The sequence below is a fragment of the Papio anubis genome, chromosome 9 (assembly GCF_008728515.1).
Source record: "Papio anubis isolate 15944 chromosome 9, Panubis1.0, whole genome shotgun sequence".
In the NCBI taxonomy this organism is placed as follows: domain Eukaryota; kingdom Metazoa; phylum Chordata; class Mammalia; order Primates; family Cercopithecidae; genus Papio; species Papio anubis.
In genome coordinates, this window is record NC_044984.1 from 20846445 (window position 1) to 20871248 (window position 24804).

At 35.6% G+C, this 24804-nt stretch overlaps 1 protein-coding gene across 2 annotated transcripts in view; it reads right to left on the reverse strand.

Moving 5' to 3' along the window:
- The window catches only part of ABCC9 (ATP binding cassette subfamily C member 9), a 139574-nt gene that overhangs the window by 87602 nt on the left and 27168 nt on the right, over positions 1–24804 (reverse strand). For both annotated transcript variants that reach the window (XM_009180355.3, XM_003906100.4), the window contains exons 8-15: positions 23614–23808; positions 21538–21690; positions 20872–21027; positions 18460–18594; positions 16503–16665; positions 11901–11941; positions 10654–10796; positions 4142–4250 (exon numbers count right to left, since the gene is read on the reverse strand). In XM_009180355.3, the coding sequence (XP_009178619.1) occupies positions 4142–4250; positions 10654–10796; positions 11901–11941; positions 16503–16665; positions 18460–18594; positions 20872–21027; positions 21538–21690; positions 23614–23808 (1095 nt within the window). The remainder of the gene's footprint in view (positions 1–4141; positions 4251–10653; positions 10797–11900; positions 11942–16502; positions 16666–18459; positions 18595–20871; positions 21028–21537; positions 21691–23613; positions 23809–24804) is intronic.

Sequence of the window (24804 nt, forward strand, 5' to 3'; positions counted from 1 at the left end):
CCCAGCATCTGCTATGGATTGACAAAAGCATAAAGATCTAGAATTTTTGTCCAAAGATATTACAGTGTTTCATCAGGAGATCCACAAGTCTTATAGAATGATCTAGTCTATCTCCAATGTTATAGCCCTATTCCTAGTCAACGGACTAAAATATCCATTATAAAGAGGATGCCAGCTGAGGTGTGACAGTCTTCACATATTTAAGGTGAATGTAAGTCATACCTAGAAATCGTCACTCTCTAATTTTTTAGTTCAGTTTCACACAGAGATAAATGGCTAACGAGAAGGTGCAATATTTAGCTCATAAACCTCTAATCTGGAAAAATTTTAAAACTTAAAATTTCTTCCAGAAACATATTGAGTCAGTATTTCAACATAAATAATTAACCTTTTTTTTTTTTTTTTTTTGAAACTGAGTCACACTCTGTCACCCAGGCTAGAGTGCAGTGGCATGAACACATCTCACTGCAGCCTTGACCTCCCAGGCTCAAGTGATCCTCCCACCTCAGCCTCCTGAGAAGCTGAGACTACAGGTGCATTTGCCACCATGCCTGGCTAACTTATTTACTATTTGTGCAGACAGGTTCTCCCTATGTTGCCCAGGTTGGTCTCAAACACCTGGATACAAGCAATCCGCCCATCTCAGTTTCCTAGAGTGCTGGGACTATAGGTATGAACCAATGCACTCAGCCATAATTGTCTTCCTACACAAATACCTTATAGAGACTATGAAGGCTAAGTAATAATACACTTTAAACTGTTAAGTTACCTAGAAAAGCAAAGGATTCTAGAATTGTGAATGTTATTGGTTTTGGGGGGTTATTTTTTGGCCTGGAACTGCAGGTTTAGCTTTTTGAAAAATCCACTGGGTTCTACCATGGGAATTAGGAATGTCCTCAAATAATCAGTAATTTAATCCAAACAAGATAATGCTCTTCCAGTTTCCATCAACTGGTGTATCAAGAGAACACCCAAACTATCAAATAGTACATTGCTAGGCTACATGCCAATAAATACACAAATTAAAAAGCCACTGAAAAGATTAGAAAGTAAGACACTAGCAGGGGTTCTGTCACACAGAAAATACTAATATATTTTGACTTAACACAAAGAGAGAGAGGAGGAGAGTATGTTCATTAACTTTATTTTAGTTTTATTTTTCCTTCTCACAGCCCTCACAAATACTCCTGGAAGTACACTGCATGAGAGGTTGTAGAAAGCCACTATCCTTTAGGCTAAGTATATTTTCCATGCAAAACAAGTCTACACCTACATATAAAATGTACTGTCTTCTAGAGTCTTTAATTCTGTAACATTATTGCCCCCACAGGTCCAAAAGAAATGACTTCATGCCCTTCACAAAACTAAGAAGAGGGTGGGAAGAGTAGATGTGTTGACAGAGATTTGAGTCGAAGTTCCACAGATGTAATATGAAGAGACTTTGGCCCTAGACTGTCACTAATTCTCCATGGAGGTTCTACAGCCAAAACCACTTAACTCTAAGTTTTTACAGAATACATAGTATCTTAAGCGCTCTCAAGAAGGAGTTTCCATTAGTGTTATTTTCAAACACACAACTTTTTTCACTCCATTTTAAAAAGTTTGTCATTTGTGGTTTGGCCCCTCAGCAGTGATGAATGACCCTGAAAGACATCAAGAAGTTCAGTCTGGTTTCAATAACCCTGAAGATGTTGGATGCATTTGAAGGGGATTCTTTTTTTCTTTCCAAAACCTTTTCTCAGTTCAATTTTTCTTCTATGCCACATCTCATACAAAAAAATTCTTCAGATTTCCCTAACTCCATGAACTCGACCTCCTATATCCCATTTCTTGAGGTCGTCTCATTCTGCTCATCCCCATATCTCTGAAAGACAAGTTCCTTGGTAGTCTAGGACCATCCAAAGAGTGACGAGACTAGTTTTAATCAAATATTTGACCCCCTATTGCCTAAAAGTTTAGACACCCTTTAATATTTTTGTTTTTGTGTTCATGTCCACACAATAACAAATAAACACTTTGAGGCATTGTTCCCCCAGCATATATAAGCATGGTGGTGGTCCCTTCTCGGACAAAATCATACCTGTCCAGTAAAACAACTTACCAGAAAGTTAAAAAACAAGAACAAAAACAGACAAACAAACAAACAAATAAACAAAAACCCTCCAGAACAGCAGAAGGAAATAAGTCTAAATATAGCTACATGATTGCCTTAACTATTTTTAGCAGTTTTAAACATGATGTAAAAAATATAGATTAATTTCCTGGCAAAAGCTTTCCAAATTCCAATCAGTTCCAGTCAGGAGATTGCATATACATTTGTGTTGGTTCACCTAAATGGTAAATATATTCATATTTTTTCTAATAGTAACAATTATAACTAATATTAACTTATGACTCACTGTGGAATAATGCTTTTCTACTTTGTGAAATATATTAATTTTTAAGAATTTCTTCAGATTTTTTTAGACACTTCCTTCAAGAAAATTGTATAATCCAGTCATTGATTTAAGTATTATCTAATGGCTAGTGACTCTTAAATTTATATCTCCAAAGCTTATGTCTCTTCTTGGGTTAAGAAGTATCTCAAAATTTGCACGTGCAAAATGTACCTCTTTATTCTATCTCAACAGCTATATCATCTACCCAGAAGTCAAGCCAGTAACCTAGGATTCTTCCTTGAGTCCTCTTTCTGCCTCATCGCCCCCATCCAATCTATCGGCAAGTCTTTATCAGCTCAACCTCTAAAGTGTACACTGAATTTGATCTCCTTTTTTCACAATATCCACTGCAACTGGACCAAAAGCTGTAATTCTGTCATCCTCTCCTGCCTATATTATTATAATGACTTCTTTACTGATCTATGTGTTTTACTCTTTGTCCTCCATTGACTTCCCTCTACACAGAAAACAACATATAAATGAAATTATATCAAAAATATAAATGAAATTATATTACTCCCTACTTTGAAACCTTCCAGTAATTTCCTATTGCATGTCAATAAAATCTAAACGCTTTCCGTGGCTTACAGGGGCCCTCAATCATCGTTCTCACATCATCTCATCTTTCTCTTCTTTACCAGGCTCCAACCACAGTACCCCTCTGTTCCTTGAATACACCAAATTAATTCCTACCTCAACACCTTTGCATCTGCTAGTTCTCCTGAGTGGAATACTCTTTTTCTATAACTTTTCAGGAAAGGTACCTATTTTTTTATTCAAGTCTTGGCTCAAATGCTGGATCTCCAGAAGGGCCTTCTTGGAAATGACCACCCTGTTTCAAGTACCCAATTCACTCTTTAATGTCCTCTTTTATTTTCTTCACACAGTGAAACTATGTTATTGTTTTAATTTGCTTATCAATTCCTGCCTCAAGAAAGCGAATTCTGTGACAGGAAGGATCTCACATGTCTTGTTCATTGCTACAACCCTAAGTCTTGGCACAAAGCACAGCCAAAAAAATCTAAAAACACAGGCATATATTTTAAAAAGCTTATTCATATTACATGTAATGCATGACAAAATAATACTGACTATGTTTATAGATTTTATGTAGACACTAAGTAAATATTTGCATCATGGATAAATGAACTGGACTACAACTTACAAGATTCAAGTTTTAATTCTAGCTCTACCACTTAGTAATCTTACGACTTTATTTAAGCCTCATGACATGCAAAATAAAAAGAGCTGGAAAATAAAAAAAGAGACAATGTAATGTAATTCAACTGGAAAATAAAAAGAGACAATGTAATATACTAAGTGGATAAAAAGATAAAATGCATCAGAAAATATGTTTTAAACTATAAAGTGTAGTATAGCTAAACGGTATTATAAGAAAATGGTGCATGAGTCGTAAACTTATTTTATGTTATTTTAATATAAATTTGGAGTAACCAAACTCTCAATTGCCTTTTGAATTAAACATGTATTGTCTCTTAGGATAATTTTTTCCTGGATTTATAAAGACAAGCCTTATACATTTGTCTATTGATTTTAGACTTGTGAGGTTGTACAGAAGCAAGTGGCAATTTTTCTTCACATGGGTTAAAAAATAAAGCTTATAATCTCACTCATATTAATCTGTCCATTCTGCTGAGACTATCCTCTATTCATAACTTCCATAACAAAAATAAGGCACTTACAACTCCAGTGTGCTTCTTACAGGACTCAAAAGGAAGCGAACCTTCACCAGTTCGCCAACTGTCATCACCAATCTCATCACTCAAGAGAAACTCATTCAGCTTTTGAACACTGCAAAAAAGCAACAAACACAGAGTAAGATTTAACAATAAAACCACCACCCAAAAAATGCTACTTAAATAACAACTTTAACACACATTTTTATGGTGAGTAGGATGCCTGCGAGAGTCATTTTTCAAGACCAACTGGGAATTCACCTACATCGACCAAACATCCTAAATTGCCGAGGACAGTGGGGTTTCCAGGACACGGGACTTTCAGTGCTAAAACCAGAAAAATGTCAGAAAAGTCAGGACCACTTGTCACCCTAATTTCAACAGAACCTTCTGTGCATTTTTTTTTGCAATTATATTCCTTGTCAAAAACAGTGAAGTTGTTTAGGAACTTGGAACAGTGTGGTTAAAAATAACACTAATGAGGAAATTCCTGTTAGTATTCTAATTTTACAAATGATGGGGAGGTGATGTACAGAGAAGCTAAGTAACCGGCCTAAAACCATTTAGCATGTAATATGCAGATGTGGAATCCTTGGCCACGTGTATCTTGCTTAAGTACTATGTATTATTCACATTTTCTGAAGCTGGCAAGGAGAGGGGCCTCTAGAGTCTCGCTGCTCAAAAGTTTCAGCCAAGAACCAGCAGCATCAGCATCAACTGGGAGCTTATTAAAAACAGAAAATCTCAGCCCTGCCTCCAAATAAGAATCACATTATGCATTTGACCAACACCCAGAGGCGCTTCACAAGCACCTCTAGAGAGGCCCTGTGCTAGAAGACTGGTTTGCAAACATTCTTTACTGTCACCTCCTTAGGCTGGACACAAGATTAATTGGCTCATCTACTCTACCCATTCTAACTTTCTCAAACCAGTGTCACAGGATCAGGATCAAAAAGAAACAAGCAAAACAAAGAAAACGATAATGTGGTTTGTAAACATCATCCTAGAAATAAAATAACATACAAAAGGAAATTCAGTGAAGTTACAAAGGAAAAGAAGTGTTCCTTTTGGCAAGCTAGGAGGCAGCAAGTGGAAAAACTTGCTTGGTACGTGCAGCAGCAACTACAGGGGAGGTATTGCCCTTGATCGGAAACTAGAAAATGGATGTATGAAATAAACGGTGTCTTTTTTAAAAATTTTATTTGAACTTATAGTCAAGTTCCACCAGACAAGTCTTCAGAATTTGTTTTTTTGTGACACAATAACAAAATGAGAAAAAAGTAAATTTAATTTTAGTCTGCTGCCCATGATCTTTAAGCGTTTTGGTTTTGCATGCCAGAGAAACATGAAGGAAGATGAAAATCCATTGAGGCAATCTATTAGCTGTCAAACTGTACTTGCAGGGAACTAAAAGAGGTAATTGTTTAGGAAGAGCTTCAGTTTGTACACTTTCTTTGAGTCTTTGACAGCAAAGTCTGACCACATAGACTTGAAAAACAGTGTTATAAATGGCTTATGAAATATTATTTTATTCCTCTTAAATGGCAGTTATTTCATCTTCACTTTTATAGATTGTAATTGTCATTCTGTTCTTACGTTTTGAAAAGACTTAATTTTAAGAATGCAGCTCTGTCAATCAAAGGAATACCTTTAAACAGTCTCACACTATTTCTCCGCACAAAAAAAGAAAGTTGAGCAGCCAGGCTCATTTGCCTTTATAACTCCGAATCTAGCAATGCCTGGCACATGTCGTTCAAGGAATGTTTGTTGAATAAATCAAAGAAGAGATAAACCAATGATTCAGACATTAAGTAAGGTCGGTTGGTTCAATTCTCCATTCCCATTTCTAGTATAGATACAAATCACTAATCTTTCCAATGTAGCCTCAAAGCTTTTATGGGATAAATGAGCCCCACTCTTCCTGAGCATTGGAGGCCACGATCCCTGACCTTGATTGGGAATGGGGACGACATTCTTTCTTCATAACATCCCACTTTGAAACATCAATGACAAGGACCACCAATGGATGCCAATACTAACCCATCTGTTAGTATTACTTACTTCCCTTCCTTTCCCATGTCCCCAGTCATTCTAGGCTCTCTGGCTGAGGATCTCCGGTGCTGCTGTTTTGTCATTGTTGTTGTTTGTTCCATGTCTATCTCTCCCTCTAGACTGTGAACTCTTTAACAGTAAAGATTTTCATCTTTAGAATCTATCCCAATACCTAAAATATAGCATGGTAATTCCTCAAGAAATGCCTAATGAAATAATAAATGGGTAATACAAAAAGCATTTTCTATTCCTATGAGGTCCCTTCAGAAATCACAGAGGTAAAACAATTATGGAAAATGCACAAATCCTGACCAAGTGTGAAGTAATTTCCACCATGCTTCCAGGTTTATATTTTTAAAATGCAAATCTGTGCATGTAACGACCTGCTTCTTAAAGTCACAAATGGCATCCGGTTGCCTTTCAGCATCTTTAGCATCATCTAAAAGCTGCTCAGGAGTTTACTCTCCAGCTTCATGCCCTGATAATTCCACATCAGAACCCTTCCTCCAATGACACTGAACTACTTTCAATCTCCTGAAGATACCAAGGTTTCTCACCTACTTACCCACCTTTTCCCCTTGAATATACTGCTCCCTCTGTTAAAACACATTTTACATTTTTTTCTCCAGCTTTCTAAGTCTTACCTATTTCTAAGGATTCTACGAAAGAGCCACCACCTCCTTTAAATGTTTACTGACCACATAGTTTCCCTTCTCTCTCAAAAAGCTTCAAGGATGCCCATTATGGCCATAGCATTCTGTGTATAGCTTTATAACGCCATAACCCATCATACGGTAATTAGTTTCCCTTCCTCGTCTCTCTAACTAGGCTATGGACTCCCTGCAGATTTCAGCCTGTCTTTATCTTTGGAATTCTTAATGCCTAGCAATGTACCTGTATCAATAAATGAATGCACATCCACAGAAGATGCTCTGAGGCGGGGGTAGAGATGAGTAAAATGGTGGTAAGATGGTAAAATGGAGATTTGTAACATACCTAAAATATTTAGGCAACCTGGTGGGTACTTTTTATGTATTATCTCATTTAATTTTCTCAACCACCATAAGCAGGTAACATTATCGTGCTCATTTGGCAGTTGAGGAAGCTGAGCTACAGAGACACTAAATCATGTTTGAGGTCAAACAATGAGTATTTCCTGGTAGTGCTAGGATTTGAAAGCAGGTATATTTTGTACCAATCAATTTGCTACCCTGCCTCTACCACCTTTCTAAATCAGTATTTTACTATTTTCTCATTTGTTTAGACCATTCACAAAAATATTTAAGGTCTTACACTTTGGGTGGGTAGACACAGCTTAAGTACCCTGGACAAGTGCTATATTAATTGGGAAAACGGACTTTGTTGCCAGCAGTCACATGGGTTTTATTTTATTTTATTTTTGGTAGGAATTATAAAATTTTGTAAACTGAAATACAGAGACCAGGCCAAGGTATATGCTTTATGATAAATATCAATAACAATTTACTTGACTGAAGGTAATCAGTGGACAAGTCATGCGTACATTCCTTTGGGAGGTACATGAGAGCAAAGACATAAAGTTATTTCCCAACAAAGTGACAGATTTGTTTTTCTCTTGGTAAATAGGCTCTTCAGACATAGGCATTGAATTGTGCATCAAACACAATGTATAGAAACCTAAGCTCAAATTATTTATAAAGGATATAACATATTGTTTTCAAAAGAGCAAAACACATATATTATTTCCTTATAAATAAAGCAAAGTGGTGAAGTGAGGCAAGTCTCCTAAAAAAGAAATCTCTCTTCTTTGAGCATTTTATTATTTTAGATAATAGTTACTTTTCATTATTCTGTTTTTTGAAAGTGAACAAGAACACTTCATCATAAAATGTTCAGAAAAATCAAATGGTGTGGGGTGCTGGGAGGTGTGAGGAGACAATCTGAACTCACACCTGCCTCATTCTTCCATTTTATGAGATATATACAGGTCTCAGTCATTGAATGCCATGAAGACAACTTTGGCTAATAACCCAAACCTTTTCCAAAGAAAGCATAGAAGTATTTTGGAACCGAGACTTGAACATGGTATGGAATTTTCCTCCAGTACAGAAGTTTACAAGTCTCTTACATGCATATATAACGCAAGTTTGAGAGTGGGCTTTATCCCATTCTAACCCACCAAGTTTCTAAATGTATTTAAGAGAGCAGTGAGGGACTTCGAATTTCCACAGTTCCTGAAGAGGAGATTTCAAAATCAGCTGACCAAAGTCTCCGATTATAAACAGGCTGCTCAACTCACTGTGGGCCAACTGGCACTGAAGGTTGGTCACGGGTTCCCAGGCACAGAAGAAAATGCTCTAAGTCCAGTCAACACTGGGAGAGCACTTATTTGGGTTCCCAGAACTAGCACACAGTGGGAAAAAGGATTAATGTTCTCTGTGGACCAGCCATCTCTGTAGGACCTGCAATTCAACCACTGAAACCCATTTGAGAGAATCAGGCTTTTATGAGCAGATTTTGTTTGGCCTGTGGCTTGGGAAATCTGGAACTGAGCCCTGAAAAAAGACTGGTCTTTATCAAACTGGCAAATGTCTTTTCCATGAGATGTGCAGAAGGGAGAGTGCTATGCAGAAATATACAGGGATACCCATTCTCCACTGTACTAGGATTTACTACCACAGAATTATATACCACGCATTGGAGGGACACCCCTAGATTGTTTTGTTTTTTAATCAACTCAAAGTCCTTTTAATGTTTGGTAACCTCCTGATTTCAGAGGTGTTATCTATTGCAAGTTATCAACTGCTTTCTACCTCCACTTGTAGTATAAAGTCAAATTCCAAATAAAAGTGCAACCATGAAAGGGACAGTTGTTGAGTGGAGAAAATGAAAATAAGGACCAAAATAGCAGACTCTGGCCATTTATCAATTTTATTGTTTGAAGTAGCTTCTCTTCCAGAGCACTGCCTAATTTGGAAGTGGGGCTACAAAAAGTAGTCAGGGATCTGGACAAGTGTTTCAGAAGGCAGAACAATAAGAAAATGAGGGCAGATGTGGCCAGAAGGCTTGAGCTCTAGACACTAACAGCTCTAGAACTGGTTGTTAATGATATGTCTCAGAGGTTGACATTGAAACTATATTACACTATCATATTCTGTAAGAATTTGGTTTGTAAGATGATTTATATGCATTTTAATTTTATTTGGCATTAAGCCATTGTTAAGCCAGTGCAAACTATTGGCTTAAAGCTGAAGATTCTGGTATTTTGAATAATAAAGTCTAGTTTTCTCAGTAATATATAGATTCTAGCAAAATTGTCTCATTTTAAAAGTCTCACAAATGATGTTCTATGTTTCTGTCAATTGCAACATGATACTTCATATATTTAAAGGCTCAATTTTCCAATTTTTCTTCAATATTGCAACATCTTGGCATTTCTTTCAAAAGCCAGATATAAATATGATAATGACTGTTTACAAAGCATTCTGAGGTTTTATAGGTTTATAAAGAGCATATATCTAAAATGAAAAATTCCTTTTTAAGACAGCCTTATTTATGGGAGCATAAGACATATAGACTACGGTATAGGCAGTGTATCATCTAGTTTGGTAACACATTTATATAAGTAAAAATGGTGGAAAAATTGTCTTATCATATCACATCTATTTTTATAGCTGTGCATTATGAGAAATTATAAAGAGACAAAAATCTGCACTGGTTGGAAACACTATAGAAGCATATTTAAATGAGCAAAATACAAAATGGTTTTACAATTCTTACCATTTTCAGAGACTTTAAGCCTGGATTTTTTTCCAGATTAAACTAAAATTAAAATAGTAAATGTGATGATGTGAACATTCTCTGTCACTATTGTTGCCAATATAAACTGGCACAGCTTTAGTGGAAAACATTATGGCTGTATTCATTTTTTAAAATCTTAAAAATATGTGCCCTCCTTGACTTACCACCACTTCAGTGGAAAGCAACACATTCATCAAGGACCTCAAAAATGTGCATATTATTAAAACTAGTATCCTCACTTCTAGAAATCCAACCTGAGAAAATCATCAGAGAGAAGTTTAAAGATAAACAGAGATGTGTGAACTTCGGGAGAAAACAGAACCATTCTAAATGTTCAATAAAAAGGTAATCATTAAATAAATTAGAATATTTCCGACATAGAATATTACATAGTCAGTAAACATGGCATATTATAAAACTTAAATGAGGGGAGAATAATTTTAAAAAAGTTTAATCAGGAGACAAACACTAGATAAATTTAAAATTTTTGTTTTGAAATAATTATTTTTACATGAAATAAATAAAAGACTGAAAAGTAGCATACCATAATTTTTAACAATGGTTATCTCCTGGTAGTGATTTTAATGTTCTTTTTAAATATTTTTTCAAATACTCCCATTAGCACACACAGCACACATCATTTCTATTATCAATAAGCAAAAAATGTCAAACACTTCAATGCATACCTTATGATGGCTTTGACTGCAAATCTGACCACTGTGGAGAGCAGGAACAGTGGTGTGACCAGGATGTGGAAGAGAGACAGTGAAGCAAAGGCCTCTGCAGGTTTCAGATTGTTTCCACTGGCATACGCATGGGTCACAAACGTCTGTGCAAAGAAAGGAGTTCTTTAGAGAAAGCTGGAAAAAGTTTCACACATGCGTACATTCAGTCTTATCTGAAAAACCTAACATATTCTGCTACGCCAGTATGTCCGTTGTAACTATGATAACAATGACTTCATCCAAAACTCCCTAATTAAAACAGTACTTGCTTTTGGTGAGTCCTGAAAGGTTTACCTGCAATTATGGTGGCAAACTTATGAGAAAGTTAGAAAAAAATTCTACTTACAGATTACATAATTGACTCTGTCAGTTACTAAGTAGGAGGAATAAAGGGGTGGAGAACCCAGAGTTTTTGACAACCAGTCAAGCCCTTTCCAAGCAATACTAAATATTCCAGGAGAAAAAATAATGTTCTCTTGTTTTGGGGTCCTCACTGTGGATCTTTACTAAAACTGTCAGCATTAATACCCAAAGAATACTTATTTACATTTTTTTTTTTTTTTGAGACAGGGTATCACTTCATTGCCCAGGCTGGAGTGCAGTAGCGTGATCATGGCTCACTGCAGCCTCGACCTCCCCAGGCTCAGGTGATCCTCCCACCTCAGCCTCTCAATTAACTGGGACTACAGGCATGCGCCGTCATGCCCAGCTAATTATATTTCTACAAATAATACCAGTTGCCGAGTTTGTCACTTTAGTATGAAATATAATGCAATTATAAGATTTTCTGGTTGTTGATCTAGCTCCGTCCTGTTGTAAGAATGTCTGGGAACTAGATCATTGAGATTAGAACAGTTAATTCCCAACCACTGTTCATTTTGCAATGTTTGCAAATGTACCAGTGTACATTTGGCAATGTTTTGATTGTTGTAACTGAGGTTGCTACTGGCACCTGGTAGCTAGAAGCCAGGGATGCTGCTAAACGTCCTAACACAGAGGGCAGCCCCTAGAACAAAATTTATTTGGATCAAAATGTCCATAGTGTCTTTATTGAGAAACTCTGGATTAGAACTCTTGCAATGGAGATGGTAATAGAAGGAAGTCACAGAGGTGAGGTAATATACATTACTACCCACACATTCTTGCTCATAAATCATTTATAAACACTGACTTGGTTTCATTTCTAAAAGCAAGAAAAAGTGTCTTACAGCAAGAACAGCTGCTATGGGAATTGCTGCATTCATGAAGACTGTGGAAAGAAATAAAATGCATTAGTTTTCATTGAACTGTGGAAACATTTTCAGTAACTTTAATCATCTATTATTGCTTTAACTTTCTTTGAAGACAGGAAGAACAAAGAGTATTAAATGTCATTGTGTCTGGAGTCCACAAACATTTCACAGTTAGTACCTACTTGTCTGCAGTTTTATGAGCTCCCATACATTAGTCTTAACCAGTATCTTTTTTTCTTTATTGAATTTTTTTCTTATGAAATGTTAGAATTCATATAAAATCATCCTTTAATGATAAAAATTATTAGAACTTAACAAATGCGTATTCTAGAGAGGGGTTACAGTCTATCTTTTGTTTAGTCCACTAAACTAATTTAAATATGTGAAATCAGGTTATTACACAGAGTAAAAACAAGAATTTGATATCACTTCAAGTTCCCTTTCCAGCAGTGATGTTAATATTCATTTATGACCCTTTCAGTTAATAAAATAACTCCATAGCCTGGACTCTCTGCATGTCTAAATATCTCTCCTGGAATATATTTAACTATCATTGGATCAGCATGATATGCCTAGTTGAAATAAGAAAAACTCACATTTTAGCCTGAAATACTAGTGTTTGGAAGTAACAGTAAAAATAAAAATCCAAGTTCATGATTTATAGTCGTACAGTCATAAACTATAGAGTTTTAGGAACCGAGAAACCAAAGATGAACTGAGTTGTTGATAACAGAGCCAGGCAACAGCAGAGTGAGAAGCTAGAATCTAATTATCTTAACAGTAGAGGACTCGGGTTTTAAACATCTTCTGCTCTCAGGAATTATCCTTACCACTGTACATAGAACAGAATCAGACTGTGCTTTTGCCAGTCCAGATATGACTTAGTTGTCAAACACAGACTCAACAGTACCACGAATCCAAACACTGATCTGAGTTTTGTAATAACACAGATGAGGAGCCACATTTCTGTCTCAACCTTCTTTCTCTGACTATTGTCACCTTATTTTATTTTATTTTATTTTAAGTTCCGGGATACATGTGCAGGATATGCAGGCTTGTTACATAGATAAACATGTGCCGTGGTGGTTTGCTACACCTATTAAGCCCAGCATGCATTAGCTACTTTACTCCTTACTGCCTTCCTCATAGGCCCCAGTGTGTGTTGTTCTCCTCCCTGTGTCCGTGTGTTCTCATTATTCAACTCCCACTTATAAGTGAGAACACGTGGTGTTTGGTTTTCTGTTCCTAGGTTAGGATAATGGCTTCCAGCTCCATCCATATCCCTGAAAAGGACATGATCCCATTCCTTTTTATGGCTGCATAGTATTCCATGGTGTACATGTACCATATTTTCTTTATCCAGGCTATCACTGACGGACATTTGGGTTGATTCCATGTCTTTGCTATTGTTAATAGTGGCTGCAATAAATGTACGCAGCATGTATCTTTAAAATAGAATGATTTACATTCCTTTGGGTATATACCCAATAATGAGATTGTTGGGTCAAATGGTATTTCTGGTTCTAGGTCTTTGAGTAATCACCACACTGGTCTTCCACAATGGCTGAACTAATTCACATTCCCATGAATAGTGTGAAAGCATTCCTATTCCTCCAAAACCTCACTGGCTTCTGTTGTTTCTTGACTTTTTAATAATTGCCATTCTGACTGGCGTGAGACGGTATCTCGTTGTGGTTTTGATTTGCATTTCTCTAATGATGAGTGATGTTGAGTTTTTTCATGTTTGTTGGCCACATAAATGTCCTCCTTTGAGAAGTGTTCCTTTGAGAAGTGTCTGTTCATGTCCTTTGCCCACTTTTTAATAGGGTTTTTTTTTCTCATAAATTTGTTTAAGTTTCTTGTAGATTCTGGATATTAGACGTTTGTCAGATGGATAGATTGCAAAAATGTCCTCCCATTGTGTAGTTTGTTCACTCTGATGATAGTTTCTTTTGCTGTATTGTAACCCTATTTTCTAAGTGTATTCTTTTCTTTTAACCTGCTTTGTAGCAGATGCATATGAAGCACTTGACATAGTGCCTGAGATGGAGTGTGCGCTCAATAAATGTTTGTAGTATTCATTATTTTCTTTAATCTTTACAATCCTACATGGTAGACATTATTACTAGCTCATGTTACAGATTAAGAAACTGAGGCAAGGAGGATATAAGTAATTTCCTCAAGGCCATACTACTACAAAGTGTCAGAGCTAAGATTTATAGCCAGCTCTGTTCAACTCACCACGAAAAAGACCGTACTGAACAAAATAATAAAACTTGAAGTGGTCAAACTGGAATTTTGCTCCATTGACTCAAGAATCCCAGCTGCCTATCAAGAACACAGGATAAGGTAGTTTACCCCTCATCACTTCTTATTGCTCTCCCCTAGGATGGCCTCCTCTGCCTTCTCTCCTCTTGGATTTGACTCAAATACCAACCCAACTCTCATCTCTAGAGACACACAAGCTGGATTCTCATCTCATCTCAGCCCTTTAGCAGCTGGATGATTTGAAAGAAGTTCAAGCTACCTAAGTTCTGTATACATCAATCTTTTAATTTCCAAAGTGCAGTTAATAATAAAATCTAGGCCAGGCACGGTGACTCATGCCTGTAGTCCCAGCACTTTGCAAGGCTGAGGCATTTGAGCCCAGCAATTAAAGGCTGCAGTGAGCTAAGTTTGCACTGCTGCACTCTGGCCTGGGTGATAGAGTGAGGCCCTGTCTCAAAAAATATATAAAAATAAATAAATAATAGAATCAAAACCCCTGGGCTGTTGTAATAATTAATGAGATGGTACATGAAAAACCACTTATGGCAATTGTTGGCTAGGTATACTCTCAATATATCTTTGTTGTTGTTGCTGTCATTATTTCTGGCTGCATCCATCCTTCTTATGAGAATTTCAGTCCTCTGAAGAGAAGGATGTATATCGAAGGGGTCACCAACTTAGAGTAGTACAATATAAGCAAGTGAATCTTGATCATCCTGTCTTCTAGCATCTTGACACCGTGTTAGTGGTGCATTGCTGGAAGATAAAACTCCTTCCAACTTTACGTCTAATGCATCAAGCATTAGGATTAGAATAAAAGAGTTATATAAGCCAAATATTTTCTCTAAATCTATTTCACAAAAGAAATGTTTATAATCTTTAAACTCTAAAGGAGTTTATAATTCAAGAGGAAACAATATATAAACTTCCCAAATTTTAATTTGCTAAAGGTCTTGGGAGCAACAGAGATGAGCAAAACTGACACATAAATCAAACCAAATATCAGTGGGAGTAGTTTTGCTAAGTTTGTGTAAATTATACTAACATAAACCCTGTTATTCATAAGAATACTCAGAGTCATACTTTGAGGAAAAAAAGTAATATTTTTGAAATAGTTGCTTTTACAAGTTAGAGTTGAAGATGAAATAACTCTGTATTTTGAAATTCTTGAAAATATATTGGAACAAAGGGTTTTCTGTGAATGAAGTTGGGCTTCCTTCACCTGAAAATGATATATTTTTTTCTCCTCAGTTTTCAAAAATGGCTATATTTTCTTGACGATCTTCAAGAAAATATCAAGTCATAAGCTCCCAAGGAGACAAGCTAAAAAGCTGCAAATATTTTTAACCCTTTTCCCGTTTAGAAAATAAAAAGCGTAGCTCACTGCCAGTAGTCATTTAGTTTTACATAAACACACTCTTTGAGGCTGAAGCAAATCTGATTGATTTTTAATGTGAAAATAAAATATAAAAACTGTTCTTGGAGTTATTTCTAAACAGAACTAACAAGAGAACTGTCACAATCATCTGAATCATCTATTTAGGAAAAAATCGGATTCATCAAATGAATCTTCGGCCAACGCTGTTCGAGAAAGATGTTAACATCATGCGTAAGAATGCTATGTTTTCTAGGATTTGACATTTTCAGTGATTGAGAGAGTTACTATATTTTGTAAACGGAAACACCACTACTAAAAACAGAATGCTACAAATAGAATGATGTCTTTTGTTTCCAAAGTCGATATCCTAGAGTGATGCAAAATAATAATAAAAGCAAGATGTTTTGCGGCAAAGTTTTCTCAGAGTAAAAGCTACAGCCACAAGCGCTACCTGTGAGTATTCTGAGACCAATGCAAAAAGAGTTAAAGAATATTTGGGGACAAGAAGATCAATCATAATGTAGTCAAATCAATTTCAGTAAACATATTTTTACTGAAAACCAACTATTTATCCTAACTGAACTGATACAAGGGTTTTAATCACAGTTACTATTATCATCACCATCTTCATTTTACTGATGAAGAAAACCAAGGATTTCAGTTTGTAAAGTAACATAGTCAAGGGCACACTAGTTGTGAGGAATCAAATTCAGGTCTACTTGACCCTAAACCTGTGCTTACTTTGGTCTTTAATTTAAATGTAAACAGATAGCCTCGTGTGGCTGGCGGCTATTGGACAGCACACATTTAGAAAATAAATAGGTGTCGTTGAAGAACTAGAATGTTTCACTGATCACAATCTAAACTGAACAGACTGTTGGTTATTCTGGTTGCCCTTAAAGTCGCCTGTTCTTACAGCAACAGCAACTTACTGGAGAGTGATGTATAAAGTGCAAAGGTTTTGAGACTAGACAGTTCTTTCATTCTTGTTTCCTCCACGCTTTTGCAGAAAATGTGTTCCCAGGCATACAATTTTAGAAGTTTGATGCCTTTCAATATTTCATTTGTTTTCTTCAGTCTCTCAGTGGAATAATCCTATAAAACAAAGGAAGAAATATAATACTAGTTGCATCCAAGTGAATCAGAAAGGCAGGACCATGTAATGGACGGGGATTGAGGAGATCTTGATTTCTGACTGGTCACGTCACTCACTAATTAGGTTGTGAAATTCCCAGGAGAAGCAGTTAAGCCCTTTGTGCTTCGTGACATAAAGAGCTTAGTGAGATGGCCTCAACATTTCTTTCCACCTAAAAACATGTACGTCTCTGTTGCTGTGGTTTACATAAAAGCTAAAAACAATTTTCTAAAGTTTCACATGATTTCCTTGAATCATGTCTGCAGATAATATAGACATAAATTTAAATAACTAATAAGGAGATTTATAATGACTCCTAACATCTAACTTATTTTCTTCTCCAGTCAACTCTATCACTCATACTTACAGGAAGAAAAATAATAAATTTAAGAAAAGTTAGTGGGCTTCTTATTTGAAAATATGAAGGTACAGTGTTATGTGTATTCATATTTCATCTTCATAATTCAGTTATTGAAACTAAGCCTATTATCTTAGCTATCAAGATATTTCCACATACTTCTTTGTAAGCTCTTGGTTAAGGCCTAATTTAGATTCATTTATAACTTGCAATAATTGTAGAGAGATTTGTAGCAGATACAAAAGCTTCAATTTAGCCAGCTGTTTTCAGCTTCCTTTATCACCACGTTATACTAGAATTACTAACAAAGTGCAATGTGACTAATTAACTATCAAAGGGGGCAGTAGAGTGGTCAAAAGACAGATAAGAGAAAGCAAAAGTAGCAAACAGCCTGGTTTTTGTTCAACGTTTTGTCTTTACAGGGTCTTAAATGCCTATCAAATGATTGTTCAATGAGTAAATGATTATGGTATGAATAGCTAAACGAAAGACAGATGTTTAGGACTCATCACGTCTCTCTTAAGCTGCTCTTCCACACCTTTCTGTATTTGTGTGCTGGAGTAAAAAGGATAGATGGCTCAGACGGAAATAATGAGTAACCTACCTAAAGTAGCAGAAAAACAAGTGATAAAAACCGCTTGCGTGACATGCAACTCGCTTGTCACAGTAGAAACACGAACTTGAGAAACAATCCCGTCAGTGGCAACATCTCTACATTTTATGCCTGATTTACAGACAGCCTGGCTCATATTTAATCAAACTTTATTTGTAAACATGCTGTCAACAATTTTATTATTTGCAAATATTTCCCTATAAACAGCAAATTCATGCTCAAATAAAATGATTTCATGGAAAATTGAAGCCAGAAATGGTCGGTAACTGGGCTTTTTCTTGCTTGCCAAGTTGACCAGAAACATATTCAGCAAGAGCAGCTGCCACTGAAACATGTCAGTGTGACCCCATAGATCTTCACATGGTTTGAGTCTACCCTAGGGAAGAATAATTTCAGAAGCAGCAAACTTGACGCTTCCCTTGTGCCTTGATCCATTTCTTGCATGTCAATAACTGACATTCAGTAGCCTCAAAGTACGCTTAAGAGGATTCTTTAGACAAGTGATCTAAGAAGACCGAAAGCCTTATCACCTCATAGTACTTTAAAACATCAGGAACTGTAATTCTAGTATTTCGGGTCTACGATCATCATGTTTTGAATTTCCAATCCACTTTTAAGAATTGTTTTTGCAACATGGAAAATACACATTTGCTGCCGAAGAACTGAAGTGAAATATAATTGTTTCCAAATTATCTTGAGTGGCAAGTATTAATTTCCTACATTATAAAATTAAAACAGCATTTCTCGATTTTTGTATTTAAATTTCCAAAAGATGTTACTTACAAGTGTACTTTTCTGAGCCTCTGCCAACTTTGTAGCAATAAAGTACTGAATTGGCGCAAGGAGCACAATGACAGCTGCACCAACCAATGCACTTGATCCAAGTAAATTATAGAGCAGAATCACGCCCATTATGATCTAGGGAGAAAAACACATGGAAAAGAGAAAATGAATGGGGAGCCATTGCATGAAAGGAAATAATTTTTAGTGTAAATGTAGTATTTCTTGATTATTATATTAAGTTTATTTGGAAGTCAACATATTAAGGTTCTCCAGAGGGACAGAATTAACCATCAAGTCAACCCAACTATGACAGTTGGGTTTTACTCTGATTTATTTGGGGAAGGCTAAGTGCTAGGAATGTATTTTTAGTACAATAATCTGTACAACTGATGTCAAACCAATTTATTGCATGAAGTTGCAAAGTGGTCCCATGACGCTTTTGAGCTTCTAAAGTAGTCTTCAAATTTTTAAAAGGGCATAAATTTTTTCTTGAAAATGCTGTCACCCACCATAAATTTGACATTCTATATTCTCTTGGAATTGTACTAGCTTTTCAAGGCTGAGAGGATGAAAAATAGCGGGCAGCATCATGTGAGTAGAGGATGGTTGTCCGTGGACTAAAAGAGAATGAGCTGAGCTCCTCACCTCCTTATGACTCCAGACGTCACTTACTGACAAGAAGACTGGGGATAACTAAAACTATTAAAAAGCTAAAGTTGGTGCCCTGTCTTAATGTACTTCTCTTTCTCCAAACCAAGGGCAAAACCATTCAGACCTATCTTCTCTGGTTTGCTATTGTCTTCTTTTTCCTTTAAAACTCAGAATTTACCCCTGCTTTCCTATCCTCTCTCTCTCTGATTTATCACAGCTCAAAACATCAATTAATGAACTGTATCCATGCAGTTCAAGTATATAATTTATGCCTATATGCTAATGCTAATAGCTTAATAGCAGCTTTCTGGGGGCAATGACACGTTTACTGCCTAGCTAATTAGGTAGTTTGGGAAATCCAATAAAAACAAAAAATTCCTTAAGGTCACCCATGATGCAGTCGTTTAGAGATTTTTGGTGCACTTGAAATTATACCACCTAGGCAGCTACCTAATCCACCTTTATATAAGTACATTTTGATAAAATGAGACAAAGTACATCTTAAATCCTACTTTGTGCCAAGCACTGTGCATACTACACACTTCTATTTGCCTTGGTTTTCTATTAAAAAATGAAAAGGCAAACAATAAGTTAAAAACTAGGATCTTCTTTATTACTTTATTCACTTTAATAAATGTGAGACACAGGGACTTAGATGACAAATTGTATCAAATAAGATCTAGTGCTTGAGCTTCAACTACAGAATGCAACACTTGAGATAATTAAAAATGTCCAGCTTATACAGAGGAAAAAACTGAGTATATTACTTTTCTTTTCTTTTCTTTTTTTTTTTTTTGAGATGGATTCTCGCTCTGTCGCCCAGGCTAGAGTGCAATGGTGCGATTTCGACTCACTGCAACCTCCACCTCCCAGGTTCAAGTGATTCTCCTGCCTCAGCCTCCCGAGTAGCTGGGATTACAGGCATGCGCCACCATGTCCAGCTAATTTTTTATATTTTTAGTAGAGACGGGGATTCTCCATGTTGCTCAGGCTGGTCTCGAACTCCCAACCTTAGGTGATCCTCCCACCTCGGCCTCCCAAAGTGCTGGGATTACAGGCGTGAGCCACTGCACCCGGCCTAAAACCTGAGTATATTTCTTTTGCCATTTTTAGCCAATTAGGGGAAGAAGAAAACATGTGTCTTTAACTAAAATGTTATTTCACATAGGAAATAGCTAAATAGCACTCCAGTTTGTCACTGTTCCTACCATTTTATACAGTTTGACATTTTGCAATATACTAACTATTGAAACTATGGGATTGATTAAAGCAATTCCTCTCGTTTAGAAATGCTATAAGAGAGCTTGCCAAAATAAAAGGGGTCAAACCATGGCTCTGTGACTTACATGAATCGAGGCGATAATACTAACAACTAACAATTACTGGATGCCCAGGAAATGCTGGGCACTACGTTAGATGTTATAGACCTATTAACCTATTTAACCTTGACAATTACCACAACGTTATGAGAAAGATACTATTATTATTCTCATTTCCAGTTAAGAAAACTAGGGCTTTGAGGAGTTAAGCCCTTGTGTAAATGAGGGGCAGGGCAGATATTTGAACCCAAGCAGTATAATTTCAAATTTCTCTTTCTTAACCTATGCTATAACATTTCTGAGTCTCCGCTTCCTTTTCTATAAAAGAGTGTAATATTTGCACATTCAAAAACTAGACACCTTTTATGAGCTAAATACGTTACTGTTCTTTTTGTTTTATTTCCTCTGCAAACAAAAATCATACTTATATTGATCTACCTACCTGAACAGGCATAGCCCATAGATTGGGACACAGGAACAAAAACCACATGAGTTGATTAGTTTCAATGGCAACTAAGTTGTTGATCTGTCCCAGAGTCATCTCCCCCATGGATAAGTTAGACGTAGAGAGCCTAAGGATTTTGTTATAAATCATGGCCTACCAAAAAATAAAAAAAAAATAAAAGAGTACATAAAGTTCTACATTTAAAATTGACACTATGATTATTTTCATGGAAAATAAATAACAAACGTTTAATTTTTTTTGAAAAAAAAAGAAAAGAAAAATTCTATAAGGTCATCTTCTTAAACCGACCACTACAGTTATTTCTATTTCAGTATACTTATTTCAACAAAATACAGACTTATTTTTTTCTAGTGATATAGTAAAAATATGCATTAAACTTTAAGCATAAGCTCTAGAACAAACAGAAAAAGGTAAGTAAACGTAAGATTTCAAAATATTTTTCTTCACATTATTTTAAAGTTATTTTTAATTCAACAGATTTATTAATTAGCTCTGTTTCTGTCATTAAGTACATCATAGAAACGTTGTTGTAATACCAAAGTGAATATGGAATGAAGAAACAAAACTGAAGCTATTATTCTTATCACTGAATGTGTATATAGCATTCTTAGGAAACAAGTATCATTCACAGCCTTTACATACCAGCAGAGCTCCACGGAGGTTAATGCCAGTCTCTATGGTTACATAGTAGGAAGCCTGCAAAAATGTCCTTTGCAGAATAAGAGCCAAGAAGAGAAGAACTGCTAGAACATAAGCGTTTTCAAGAAATTCCTTTGATGAGAGGGTTTCTGAAATCTTGTCCCCAAAGAAAAAATGTGACAAATTAAAACTCGTCTTTTCGTAGACCAGGTGTACAGTTTGCATTTACTACAAGATGCATAGTATTTAAATATAAAAATTCAATGTATCTATAATACAGCAGTGAAATACAATGCAAACCAGTGAAATACAATACAAATCCATAAAATCCCTGATTAATGAGTGACAGAAATGCCTAATTGAAGAAAAAAAAGGTAAAATGTATTTTAAAAAAATTAGAATGCATTTCCTGCAAAGGTATATCCAACTTTAGTAAAATGGTAAGCAGTAAATAAAAAGGCAAGTTAGTCTACACTCTAATTTGGAAGTAGAAGCTACAAAATTGATAGCTGGTCAGCAAGACCAATGGAACAAATATACAATTTTGGTAGCCTTATTAGTTTAAAATAATTCTACTCAGTTGCCTTTTTCTGATTTTCAGACATCTTAATTTATACTAATAAAATAAATAGCAAATTGTAAAATAGGTAATTTGTCTATATCACCCGTGCAACACTACCAGTAACAAAACATGACTTACAAAATTTTGTTTTAGTAAGAATATGACTGAATTCAGCCTAAGGATATCCAAAATTGATTTTTGTTTGTAACAATAGCATATGGTAACTTGTTTGTTAGAAAAGAAGGAAAGATAACATTTGACTAAGTACATTATATCAGTTTGGACACTCTTTATTTTCTATGATTTAGACCTAGTAGAATTTTACTTCTGGTCCCTTCCTCTTTTTTCATGGGAATATATACAAATGTACAAGTCCTATTCCTTCTCAGCAAAACATCTGACTGATATGTGTAAGGGAGAAGGGTAATGGATAAACTCTGTGGAATTTAGATATCCGTATGTAATTAGGCTAGTAGAGACAAAACATCACCAAAGTGTATTCAGTGGTGAAAATATCTGGTTCATTTCAATTATAATTGAACACTAATGTATGCAAGGATCTGGGCTAAGCATTGTGAACACAAATATGAATGGCTCACCGTAATTGTTTCATAAGCTTACAACCTAGGTAGATAAGCATATCTCTAAGTAATGGGCTTCAGTAAGTGCCAACATAAAGTAAAGAGTATGTTAAGGGACTGTCAACGGGGGTCAAATTCCAACTAGGACGATCAGAAAAGGCCTCACTGAAGAGGCAACATTTAATGTCAGTTCTCATATTGCATAACATTTTAATAGGTGATGGAAAGACGGCAGGAAATCACATTGAGAGAATAGAAAAGGAAAATGGATTCATCTGGTGATAGTTTCTATTTGTGGAACTACGAAAATCAATACTTAGAAAGAAAGTAGGAAGTTCACAATGCAGTCTTTATTAAAAATAGAAAATAAAAATTATATATTTATGATAGTAAACACATAGTATTTTATACTATTAGCCCCAATATAATAACATAATATCTAATAAAATATCACAATGTGACTTGCCCTGATCGTTGTGAAACAGGGTGGTGGTTTTTATTATATAAGAAAAGAGAAATGTACAATATTACAAACCACATTTCTAGTGTTATTGGTCATAGGCCTCTAAAGAAGTGACTCAGCCACCTCTCATGTAAAAAAATTCTTTAAAGGATTGCTATAAAGATTAAATAAAACAATCAATGCGCAATTTCTACACAAAGTTTCTGGCACACAGTGAGTGCTTATTAAATGTTTACAGGCTCTGAATCTGAGAAATAATTTTGTTGGGCAGATTCATTCAATGAATAAATACATAAACACATGATTTTTTTCTGAAAGGAAAATTACTGTTTTCTTTCCTTTAAAAAGCATTCAATTCTCTGAAAAAAAAAAAAGCCTTTTTGAACAACTCATAAAACTGCATTAATAAAAAGTGACAATTACAATGAAATCCACCAATAATATGTTTCCTTTGAAAAGCACCAGGAACTTACTCCAGTTGTGTTGTTTGTCCTATTCTGGGTTTCATTCACACGCTGAACTATTCCAGAAATACAAAGAGGTCCAGCAAAACCCAGTAAGTCAGCCAGATAGCGAAATGTGCTACTGAGTAGAATTGGTCGCCCAAAAGCTCTGTACATTGCAAGCCATATAGATGGAGTCCGATTTGGATGATCTGCAACTTTTTTCTGGGGGAAAAAAACAAAAACAAAAACAGATGTAACAAAATAAAACTACTTAGAGCAGTAACTAATCTCAAGTATGGAAATTCCTTCCTATACTTCAAAAAATATTTTAAGGGTTTAAAAATTGATGTTAATGTGTGCCTTTCAGCACAGCATGCATAATTCTGTATCCTTGCCTTCTATGCAAATAGTAGCTACTGAATGCATTTTAATAAAATAGAGAGAATGAGAAGTAAATAAGACAGTTTTTCTAAGACTCTATTATTTTAGTTATCAAAGGATGACACAGGATCCTTAAAGCCTAATTCATTTTCCCTTTTCTTTGATTTGGTAAATGTATATTTGTCACGAAAATTGACAAATAACATTACATAGCAAGCAAAAGAGTAAAGCACAAAGATCAAGGTTACAGGCAGACTGGTCAAGATTTCTGGAGTTACTAGATCACCACAGGTTTGCCTATCCAATGATTGCAAACTAAACAAAACAGATTATCCCAACTTCAAGTTGTTTCTTGTGTTTCCTAGGTATTCCTCAAAGAAATGCAAAATGAAGAACAGCATTTATACTTGAGTCAACTCAGCTTCACATAGCTACAGTTGTTTGTTGTAAACACAATTTTAAGACCTGAGAAATTATCATAAAACTTAGGGAGGAGGTAGATAAAGTTTTTTCACTGTGACAAGGAATTCAACTCACTGGAGTAGAGTTCAATTATGTTCCCAATGTAACCCCCTGTTAAAATAAATGATTTGTTTTCCGAAGTTTATGTAGACATTAACACACCAAGTTCAAGCTAATCTCTCTTGTAAAGAGAACTCAGAAAAATTAAGCTATGCTTAGGAAAGACTGCAAACATCTTTACTTCAGCAGTTTAAAAAATTTTATGCAATACTTTTCCCAGAGGTGAAACCAGAGAAATGATTCAGATTCATTTGTTGTAACCTTTTCCTGCCATTTAATTTCATAACACATATTTCTGACACAAAACGGAGATTA